The sequence below is a fragment of the Bombina bombina genome, chromosome 4 (assembly GCF_027579735.1).
Source record: "Bombina bombina isolate aBomBom1 chromosome 4, aBomBom1.pri, whole genome shotgun sequence".
NCBI classification, from domain to species: domain Eukaryota; kingdom Metazoa; phylum Chordata; class Amphibia; order Anura; family Bombinatoridae; genus Bombina; species Bombina bombina.
In genome coordinates this window covers 822681504-822693919 of record NC_069502.1, presented here as the reverse complement: position 1 = coordinate 822693919, position 12416 = coordinate 822681504, and the positions used below count along the sequence as shown (strand labels likewise).

The 12416-nt window shown below is 42.8% G+C and overlaps 1 protein-coding gene across 1 annotated transcript in view; it reads right to left on the bottom strand.

Annotated features, from left to right (window-relative positions):
- LOC128657126 (gastrula zinc finger protein XlCGF26.1-like) overlaps positions 1-12416 on the bottom strand; it is a 58350-nt gene that overhangs the window by 24032 nt on the left and 21902 nt on the right. Inside the window, exons 2-4 of the mRNA XM_053711373.1 lie at positions 8064-8219; positions 1749-1856; positions 169-273 (exon numbers count right to left, since the gene is read on the bottom strand). Of these exons, the coding sequence (XP_053567348.1) occupies positions 169-273; positions 1749-1856; positions 8064-8115 (265 nt within the window). The 5' untranslated portion in view covers positions 8116-8219. The remainder of the gene's footprint in view (positions 1-168; positions 274-1748; positions 1857-8063; positions 8220-12416) is intronic.

Sequence of the window (12416 nt, the reverse complement as noted above, 5' to 3'; positions counted from 1 at the left end):
CACCTGTAACCTATATCCCTCAGACACAACACATGTGCACACTCGCCTGTATCCTGTGTCCCTCAGACACACCACAAAAGCACACTTACCTGTAACCTGTGTCCATCAGATACAACACACATGCACACTCCCTTGTGTCCCTCAGACACACCACAAGTGCACACTCACCTGGGCTAAAGCTGTCACTGGTTTCCTCATCTGGTGCTTCCAGCTGATGCCTCACACACAGATCTTCTGTTATCTCAACTTTCACTATATCAGCGTTATCTTCATCTGTACAAATAAAGCAGATTCAGTTTTTATATCACATGATCTAGTTTTTTTTAACTTTACTATAAAACAGTTTGTTTATTTCCCACACAGACAATAGCACCAAATTCACACATTCTCCTTTTCCCTCTCATCCTTTTTTTTACCGTGAGCCTCTATATTCCAGTATAAAACTATAACATGAACTAAACAAGGGTTAAACTCATTGTGTTATCTGTGCTTATAAAGTAGACAGTAAACTACAAGGGTGAGCAGTAAGTAACTGTGTGCACAGCCCCGGCAGACTCTCACCTATTACTACTCACCGGCAGGGAGGGAGAGCAGTAAGTAACTGTGTGCACAGCCCCGGCAGACTCTCACGTATTACTACTCACCGGCAGGGAGGGAGAGCAGTAAGTAACTGTGTGCACAGCCCCGGCAGACTCTCACGTATTACTACTCACCGGCAGGGAGGGAGAGCAGTAAGTAACTGTGTGCACAGCCCCGGCAGACTCTCACGTATTACTACTCACCAGCAGGGAGGGAGAGCAGTAGGTAACTGTGTGCACAGCCCCGGCAGACTCTCACGTATTACTACTCACCGGCAGGGAGGGAGAGCAGTAAGTAACTGTGTGCACAGCCCCGGCAGACTCTCACGTATTACTACTCACCGGCAGGGAGGGAGAGCAGTAAGTAACTGTGTGCACAGCCCCGGCAGACTCTCACGTATTACTACTCACCGGCAGGGAGGGAGAGCAGTAAGTAACTGTGTGCACAGCCCCGGCAGACTCTCACGTATTACTACTCACCGGCAGGGAGGGAGAGCAGTAAGTAACTGTGTGCACAGCCCCGGCAGACTCTCACGTATTACTACTCACCGGCAGGGAGGGAGAGCAGTAAGTAACTGTGTGCACAGCCCCGGCAGACTCTCACGTATTACTACTCACCGGCAGGGAGGGAGAGCAGTAAGTAACTGTGTGCACAGCCCCGGCAGACTCTCACGTATTACTACTCACCGGCAGGGAGGGAGAGCAGTAAGTAACTGTGTGCACAGCCCCGGCAGACTCTCACGTATAACTACTCACCGGCAGGGAGGGAGAGCAGTAAATAACTGTGTGCACAGCCCCGGCAGACTCTCACGTATTACTACTCACCGGCAGGGAGGGAGAGCAGTAAGTAACTGTGTGCACAGCCCCGGCAGACTCTCACGTATTACTACTCACCGGCAGGGAGGGAGAGCAGTAAGTAACTGTGTGCACAGCCCCGGCAGACTCTCACGTATTACTACTCACCGGCAGGGAGGGAGAGCAGTAAGTAACTGTGTGCACAGCCCCGGCAGACTCTCACGTATTACTACAAGCCGGCAGGGAGGGAGAGCAGTAAGTAACTGTGTGCACAGCCCCGGCAGACTCTCACGTATTACTACTCACCGGCAGGGAGGGAGAGCAGTAAGTAACTGTGTGCACAGCCCCGGCAGACTCTCACATATTACTACTCACCGGCAGGGAGGGAGCAATGTATTTCAGTCTGATGACTATTCATGTCATCTGTCTCATCCTCTTCCTTCACATTTAATAGCCCAGTGCCCGGGTTTTCCTCTAGACGCCCTGTAATTACAGCAGGAAGTTACCTGATAGAGCACAGTACAGGGTGTAACATAAACTTATATAACAGCAGTTTGTACTTTCTGATTTAGTTTATTACACAATTAGTGAAAACCTAATTTAGCTAATTGTATTACACAAAAAAATCAGACGTGCGTTTGTGTCTGGAGCACTTTATGGCAGCAGTTTACAAGAATGTTATCCATTTACATGAGCACTAGATGGCAGCACAATTTTCTGCTCCAGACACCTACCTAGGTATCTCTTCAACAAAGGATATCATGAGAACAAAGCAAATTTGAAAATAGAAATAAATTGGAATCTTTTTTCAAACTTGTATTTTCTGAATTAAAAAAGAAAAATTTGGGGTTTCATATCCCTTTAAGTTAACAGGAACCAGCTATGGGTAAAAATAAACCAGCATCTTGGATAAGTGTAGTTATTTTGTATGTAACTCCTTGATCTAACACTCTCTGGTAAATGACCTAAAGGAAGAGCGTGCTGCCTGATTTACTTTTGTATCTGTACACACGTAACAGTTGTGGTTTGTGATATACACAATACAGGGCTAAGCAGGTGACCCTAATAGAGGTGTCAGCATGCAGTAAACCCGGGAAGCTGGATAGCTAATAACACTGTATGAGAATTAGTCAGAATTAGTGCAATTTAAAAAAGGAGGAATGGCCGGCTCAGAACTACATAAAACTGGCAAATAGGAAGCAGCGCGTTGTGTGCACCTGAAAGATCAGACAGACAAGCAGGATACTAGTGACAGGAAGTACCGGCTAGACACCATCACAATATTAGCAGCACCTCCAGCGCCGCACATACTTCTGCCCCCAGCTACGAACTGAAGAGCTGCACCATATTGTATATAATACGTTTATGTAACCAGCAGTAACAGAATATTAGCTGCCTCAGCGCCACACATACTTCTGCCCCTAGCTCCGCACTGAAGAGCTGCACCATATTGTATATAATACGTTTATGTAACCAGCGGTAACAGAATATTAGCTGCCTCAGTGCTGCACATACTTCTGCCCCCAGCTACACACTGAAGAGCTGCACCATATTGTATATAATACGTTTATGTAACCAGCAGTAACAGAATATTAGCTGCCTCAGCGCCACACATACTTCTGCCCCCAGCTCCGCACTGAAGAGCTGCACCATATTGTATATAATACGTTTATGTAACCAGCGGTAACAGAATATTAGATGCCTCAGTGCCGCACATACTTCTGCTCTCAGCTACTCACTGAAGAGCTGCACCATATTGTATATAATACGTTTATGTAACCAGCGGTAACAGAATATTAGATGCCTCAGTGCCGCACATACTTCTGCCCCAGCTACGCACTGAAGAGCTGCACCATATTGTATATAATACGTTTATGTAACCAGTGGCAACAGAATATTAGCTGCCTCAGCGCCGCACATACTTCTGCCCCCAGCTACACACTGAAGAGCTGCACCATATTTTATATAAGTTTATGCAACCAGCGGTAACAGAATATTAGCTGCCTCAGTGCTGAACATACTTCTGCCCCCAGCTACACACTGAAGAGCTGCACCATATTGTATATAATACGTTTATGTAACCAGTGGCAACAGAATATTAGCTGCCTCAGCGCCGCACATACTTCTGCCCCCAGCTACACACTGAAGAGCTGCACCATATTGTATATAATAAGTTTATGTAACCAACGGTAACAGAATATTAGCTGCCTCAGTGCTGCACATACTTCTGCCCCCAGCTACGTACTGAAGAGCTGCACCATATTGTATATAATAAGTTTATGTAACCAGCGGTAACAGAATATTAGCTGCCTCAGCGCCGCACATACTTCTGCCCCCAGCTACACACTGAAGAGCTGCACCATATTGTATATAATAAGTTTATGCAACCAGCGGTAACAGAATATTAGCTGCCTCAGTGCTGAACATACTTCTGCCCCCAGCTACACACTGAAGAGCTGCACCATATTGTATATAATACGTTTATGTAACCAGTGGTAACAGAATATTAGCTGCCTCAGTGCTGCACATACTTCTGCCCCCAGCTACACACTGAAGAGCTGCACTATATTGTATATAATAAGTTTATGTAACCAGGGGTAACAGAATATTAGCTGCCTCAATGCTGCACATACTTCTGCCCCCAGCTGCGCACTGAAGAGCTGCACCATATTGTATATAATACGTTTATGTAACCAGCGGTAACAGAATATTAGCTGCCTCAGCGCCGCACATACTTCTGCCCCCAGCTACACACTGAAGAGCTGCACCATATTGTATATAATACGTTTATGTAACCAGCAGTAACAGAATATTAGCTGCCTCAGTGCTGCACATACTTCTGCCCCAGCTACACACTGAAGAGCTGCACCATATTGTATATAATACGTTTATGTAACCAGCGGTAACAGAATATTAGCTGCCTCAGTGCTGCACATACTTCTGCCCCTAGCTACACACTGAAGAGTTGCACCATATTGTATATAATACGTTTATGTAACCAGCAGTAACAGAATATTAGCTGCCTCAGCGCCGCACATACTTCTGCCCCAGCTACACACTGAAGAGCTGCACCATATTGTATATAATAAGTTTATGTAACCAGCGGTAACAGAATATTAGCTGCCATAAGTTTATGTAACCAGCGGTAACAGAATATTAGCTGCCTCAGCGCCGCACATACTTCTGCCCCCAGCTACACACTGAAGAGCTGCACCATATTGTATATAATACGTTTATGTAACCAGTGGTAACAGAATATTAGCTGCCTCAGCGACGCACATACTTCTGCCCCCAGCTCCGCACTGAAGAGCTGCACCATATTGTATATAATACGTTTATGTAACCAGCGGTAACAGAATATTAGATGCCTCAGTGCCGCACATACTTCTGCCCCTAGCTACACACTGAAGAGCTGCACCATATTGTATATAATATGTTTATGTAACCAGCGGTAACAGAATATTAGCTGCCTCAGCACCGCACATACTTCTGCCCCCAGCTACACACTGAAGAGCTGCACCATATTGTATATAATAAGTTTATGTAACCAACGGTAACAGAATATTAGATGCCTCAGCGCTGCACATACTTCTGCCCCCAGCACTGAAGAGCTGCACCATATTGTATATAATACGTTTATGTAACCAGCGGTAACAGAATATTAGCTGCCTCAGTGCTGCACATACTTCTGCCCCCAGCTACACACTGAAGAGCTGCACCATATTGTATATAATAAGTTTATGTAACCAACGGTAACAGAATATTAGCTGCCTCAGTGCTGCACATACTTCTGCCCCCAGCTACGTACTGAAGAGCTGCACCATATTGTATATAATAAGTTTATGTAACCAGCGGTAACAGAATATTAGCTGCCTCAGCGCCGCACATACTTCTGCCCCCAGCTACACACTGAAGAGCTGCACCATATTGTATATAATAAGTTTATGCAACCAGCGGTAACAGAATATTAGCTGCCTCAGTGCTGAACATACTTCTGCCCCCAGCTACACACTGAAGAGCTGCACCATATTGTATATAATACGTTTATGTAACCAGCGGTAACAGAATATTAGCTGCCTCAGTGCTGCACATACTTCTGCCCCCAGCTACACACTGAAGAGCTGCACTATATTGTATATAATAAGTTTATGTAACCAGCGGTAACAGAATATTAGCTGCCTCAATGCTGCACATACTTCTGCCCCCAGCTACACACTGAAGAGCTGCACCATATTGTATATAATACGTTTATGTAACCAGCAGTAACAGAATATTAGCTGCCTCAGTGCTGCACATACTTCTGCCCCAGCTACACACTGAAGAGCTGCACCATATTGTATATAATACGTTTATGTAACCAGCGGTAACAGAATATTAGCTGCCTCAGCGCCGCACATACTTCTGCCCCAGCTACACACTGAAGAGCTGCACCATATTGTATATAATAAGTTTATGTAACCAGCGGTAACAGAATATTAGCTGCCATAAGTTTATGTAACCAGCGGTAACAGAATATTAGCTGCCTCAGCGCCGCACATACTTCTGCCCCCAGCTACACACTGAAGAGCTGCACCATATTGTATATAATACGTTTATGTAACCAGTGGTAACAGAATATTAGCTGCCTCAGCGACGCACATACTTCTGCTCCCAGCTACACACTGAAGAGCTGCACCATATTGTATATAATACGTTTATGTAACCAGCGGTAACAGAATATTAGCTGCCTCAGCACCGCACATACTTCTGCCCCCAGCTACACACTGAAGAGCTGCACCATATTGTATATAATAAGTTTATGTAACCAACGGTAACAGAATATTAGATTCCTCAGCGCTGCACATACTTCTGCCCCCAGCACTGAAGAGCTGCACCATATTGTATATAATACGTTTATGTAACCAGCGGTAACAGAATATTAGCTGCCTCAGTGCTGCACATACTTCTGCCCCCAGCTACACACTGAAGAGCTGCACTATATTGTATATAATAAGTTTATGTAACCAGCGGTAACAGAATATTAGCTGCCTCAATGCTGCACATACTTCTGCCCCCAGCTGCGCACTGAAGAGCTGTACCATATTGTATATAATACGTTTATGTAACCAGCAGTAACAGAATATTAGCTGCCTCAGTGCTGCACATACTTCTGCCCCAGCTACACACTGAAGAGCTGCACCATATTGTATATAATACGTTTATGTAACCAGCGGTAACAGAATATTAGCTGTCTCAGTGCTGCACATACTTCTGCCCCTAGCTACACACTGAAGAGTTGCACCATATTGTATATAATACGTTTATGTAACCAGCAGTAACAGAATATTAGCTGCCTCAGCGCCGCACATACTTCTGCCCCAGCTACACACTGAAGAGCTGCACCATATTGTATATAATAAGTTTATGTAACCAGCGGTAACAGAATATTAGCTGCCATAAGTTTATGTAACCAGCGGTAACAGAATATTAGCTGCCTCAGCGCCGCACATACTTCTGCCCCCAGCTACACACTGAAGAGCTGCACCATATTGTATATAATACGTTTATGTAACCAGCGGTAACAGAATATTAGATGCCTCAGTGCCGCACATACTTCTGCCCCTAGCTACACACTGAAGAGCTGCACCATATTGTATATAATACGTTTATGTAACCAGCGGTAACAGAATATTAGCTGCCTCAGCACCGCACATACTTCTGCCCCCAGCTACACACTGAAGAGCTGCACCATATTGTATATAATAAGTTTATGTAACCAACGGTAACAGAATATTAGATGCCTCAGCGCTGCACATACTTCTGCCCCCAGCACTGAAGAGCTGCACCATATTGTATATAATACGTTTATGTAACCAGCGGTAACAGAATATTAGCTGCCTCAGTGCTGCACACAGTGACGTTGTCTGTAGACGCACACAGCTAGGGTAGAAACAAACAATGCTTTTTATGTTATTACATTTACCTTTTTCTCTTAGTATCCTTTGTTCAAATTTAGCTCCTTCCCATGACAAAATACCTAAGTATGCTCAGAAGCGTGCACGTGTCTGGAGCACTGTATTTACTGCACACTGCTCAGCCTCCTTCAGTATACTCTCATGATAAACATTGTTGCCAAATATAAAGTTTGTTCCTGTGCTTATCTCAGTATGCTCTCATAACAAGCACTGCTACCATATATAAAGCTTACTCCTCAACCTACCTCAGAATGCTCTTGTGACGAACACTGCTGCCATATATAAAGCACGCTCCTGTGCCTACCTCAGTATGCTCTCATAACGAGCACTGCTGCCATATATACAGCACACTCCTGTACCTACCTCAGTGTGCTCTCATGACAAATACTGCTGCCATATAATCAGCACGCTCCTGTGCCTACCTCAGTATGCTCTTGTGACAAACACTGCTGCTTTATATACAGCATGCTCCTGTGCCTACCTCAGTATGCTCTTGTGACAAGCACTGCTGCCATATATACAGCACACTCCTGTGCCTACCTCAGTATGCTCTCATGACAAACACTGCTGCCATATATACAACATGCTCCTGTGCCTACCTCAGTATGCTCTTGTGACAAGCACTGCTGCCATATATACAGCACGCTCCTGTGCCTACTTCAGTATGCTCTCATGACAAGCACTGCTGCCATATATACAGTAAAACCAGGGGACATACATGTGACGTCCTGCTTACCTCCGTGTGCATCAGGATAGTCTGAGGTTTGGGTCTCGGTCTTGTCAGACATTGTCTTGTTCAGCAACTGAATTTGTCAGATATTCTTATAATGCTTCTTCTTTACTGGCAAACACAGTGATCTGTATTGTACCTGATCTTCATAGTAACAGGAGCCTAAACACAGAGAGAGAGAGACAGAGAGAGGGTCTCATGTAGAGTTCATTATCATAGGGGGAGATGCTGTGCATTATGGGTGACAAATACCTGTATCTGAGCGTCATACACAAACCAACATACAACAATCACTCAACTTAGTCATAAAGAGATTAAACTAAATACAACTGATTAATGCAACAGGGGACATGATGATATATATATATATATATATATATATATATATATATATATATATATATACACACACAAAGTGTTCTAACAATTAAATAGTTTTATTTATGTCACTAAATGCAGATCTTTATTCATTTCTTTTCTGAGCCATTTGACACACCTGAGTTGAAGCTTTTTCTAACCAGTTGCACATTTTTATGTTTAAATATCAATTCCAGTGCTTTTTTTTTTTACACAAATTATAAGCAGTTTTTTTCAGACCGAGCATTTATAGAAAAAAAGTTTGCATTAATAACCAAATACAGTAAAATAAAACAACATAAAATGCAAAAAAGTTAATTTTTATTACAGTGTAGTAATTTTTCACTAACGTACATGATATGCAATAGCACAGGAGTTATTTCCTCAAGGGCATTGAATCTTTTTTGAAAGCACTTTTCCAAATTGGTGCTAATCCTCTTTAAAAAAAAAGTATATTTTGTGCTCATAGCGCTGTATACTACACTGCAGTGGGTGACACTGTGTGCATAAAATAACTAAATCTTTATTATTTCCCATCATCCTCAGCAGCACATCAGGCTTTATGGTTAGTTTTGCAGCACATGCGCCTAGATTACGAGTTTGGCGTTAGCCTTAAAAAGCAGCGTTGAGAGGTCCCAACGCTGCTTTTTAACGCCCGCTGGTATTACGAGTCAGGCAGGAAAGGGTCTACCGCTCACTTTTCTTCTGCGACTCGAGGCTACCGCAAATCCCCTTACGTCAATTGCGTATCCTATCTTTTTAAATGGGACTTACCTAACGCTGGTATTTACGAGTCTGGGAAGAAGTGAGCGGTAGACCCTCTCCTGGCAAGACTTCTAACGCATTTAAAAGTCAGCCAGTAGTTAAGAGTTTTATGGGCTAACACCGGAACATAAAACTCTTAACTAAAGTGCTAAAAAGTACACTAACACCCATAAACTACCTATTAACCCCTAAACCGAGGCCCCCCACCATCGCAAACACTATAATAAAATTTTTTAACCCCTAATCTGCTGACCGGACATCGCCGCCACCTACATTATACTTATGGACCCCTAATCTGCTGCCCCTAACATCGCCGACACCTACATTATATTTATTAACCCCTAATCTGCCGCCCCCAACGTTGCCGCCACCTACCTAAATTATTAACCCCTAATCTGCCGACCAAACATCGCCGCCACTTTAATAAATGTATTAACCCCTAAACCACCGCACTCCCACCTGGCAAACACTAGTTACATTTTATTAACCCCCTAATCTGCCTGCCCTAACATCGCTGACACCTACTTACATTTATTAACCCCTAATCTGCCACCCCCAACGTCGCTGCTACTATATTAAAGGTATTAACCCCTAAACCTAAGTCTAAACCTAACCCTAACCCCCCCCAACTTAAATATAATTTAAATTAAACTAAATAAATTTAACAAAATTAAATAAATTATTCCTATTTAAAACTAAATACTTACCGATAAAATAAACCATAAGATAGCTACAATATAACTAATAGTTACATTGTAGCTAGCTTAGGATTTATATTTATTTCACAGGCAACTTTGTATTTATTTTAACTAGGTACAATAGTTATTAAATAGTTAATAACTATTTAATAACTACCTAGCTAAAATAAGTACAAAATTACCTGTAAAATAAATCCTAACCTAAGTTACAATTACATCTAACACTACACTATCATTAAATAAATTACCTAAACTACCTACAATTAATTACAATTAAATTCAATAAACTAAATTCCGAAAAAACAAACAAACACTAAATTACAGGGGGAAAAAAATTACAAGAAGTTTAAACTAATTACACCTAATCTAAACCCCTTAATAAAATAAAAAAGCCCCCCAAAATAATAAAATGCCCTACCCTATACTAAATTACAAATAGCCCTTAAAAGGGCCTTTTTTGCGGGGCATTGCCCCAAAGTAATCAGCTCTTTTACCTGTAAAAAAAAATACAATACCCCCACCCTAACATTACAACCCACCACCCACACACCCACCCCTACTCTAAAACCCACCCAATCCCCCCTTAATAAAACCTAACACTACCCCATTGAAGATCACCCTACCTTGAGCCGTCTTCACCCAGCTGGGCACCAGTGGTCATCTAATCCGGGCATAAGTCTTCATCCAATGGGGCAGAAGAGGACATCCGGACCGGCAGAAGTCTTCATCCTATCCGGGCAGAAGAGGACATCCGGACCGGCAGAAGTCTTCATCATATCCGGGCAGAAGAGGACATCCGGACCAGCAGAAAGCTTCATCCAAGCGGCATCTTCTATCTTCTTCCATCCGACGAGGAGCTACTCCATCTTGAAGACATCTGGCGCGGAGCATCCTTCCTGGCCGACGGACTAAAGACGAATGACGGTTCCTTTAAAGTGAAAGTATACACTCATTTTCATATAACTGCATGTAATAGACACTACTATAAAGAATAAGATGCACGGATACTGATATAAAAATCCAGTATAAAATGGTTTAAAAATATACTTAGAAGCTTTCAGTTTAGCTCTGTTGAAAAGGCAGTTGTAAAGCCCACTGCAAGTGGGAAATAAGACACTCCCCCCCTCCCCCCTCTTTTGCATATGCAAAGACACTTTACACAAACAGGACCAAGCTGGAGAAGGTAGCTGACGGCATTCAAATAAAACTTTGGGGCTTGGTTAGGAGTCAGAAAATCAGAGCAATGTTCTTTAAAAATAAGCAAAATTATACATTTAAAAAAAAAAAAAAAAAAAACTTTATGGGCTTTATAAATAGATCATCTACAAAACATTTATGCAAAGAAAAAATGAGTGTATAATGGCCCTTTAAATGACGTCATCCAAGATGGTGTCCCTTGAATTCCGATTGGCTGATAGGATTCTATCAGCCAATCGGAATTAAGGTAGGAAAAATCCGATTGGTTGATTTAATCAGCCAATCGGATTGATTGGCTAATAGAATCCTATCAGCCAATCGGAATTCGATGGACGCCATCTTGGATGACGTCATTTAAAGGAATCGTTGTTAGTCGTCGTGCTGGAAGGATGCTCCGTGCCGGTTGTCTTCAAGATGGAGTTGCTCCTCGTCGGATGGAAGAAGATAGAAGATGCCGCTTAGATGAAGCCTTCTCCCGGTCCGGATGTCCTCTTCTGCCCGGATAGGATGAAGACTTCTGCCGGTCTGGATGTCCTCTTCTGCCCCATTGGATGAAGACTTCTGGCCGGATCGGATGACCACTTGTGCCCGGCTGGGTGAAGACGGCTCAAGGTAGGGTGATCTTCAATGGGGTAGTGTTAGGTTTTTTTTAAGGGGTGATTGGGTGGGTTGTAATGTTGGGGGGGTATTGTATTTTTTTTTACAGGTAAAAGAGCTAATTTCTTTGGGGCAATGCCCTGCAAAATGCCCTTTTAAGGGCTATTTGTAATTTAGTATAGGTTAGGGCATTTTATTATTTTGGGGGGCTTAGATTAGGTGTAGAGACAAGGCCGCTGCAGAGCATGACGTAGTGAGGGAAGCCGTGAGCCGCCTAGCTGTAAGGGAAACTCCAAAACACAGCCCCGTGAGGTGCAAGTTAACCGCGGCTTTGCGCAAGCCACAAAACAATGCAAAATCAGAGGATACAGCACTCGTGGGCCATCCCTATGACTAAGTGCCTGTTTGCGGCATGAAACGCGTAAGGGGTTAATTCCCTGTTCTATGCCTCTACCTTTTTAACATTTACAAATAAATATTATTTTTTATATATCCACCGTGTCCCACGAGTGCTGTATCCTCTGATTTGGCTTAGATTAGGTGTAATTAGTTTAAACTTCTTGTAATTTTTTTTTTCTGTAATTTAGTGTTTTTTCCCCCCGTAATTTAGTTTATTAAATTTAATTGTAATTAATTGTAGGTAGTTTAGGTAATTAGTTTAGTTTAATTATAGTGTAGTGTTAGGTGTAATTGTAACTTAGGTTAGGATTTATTTTACAGGTAATTTTGTACTTATTTTAGCTAG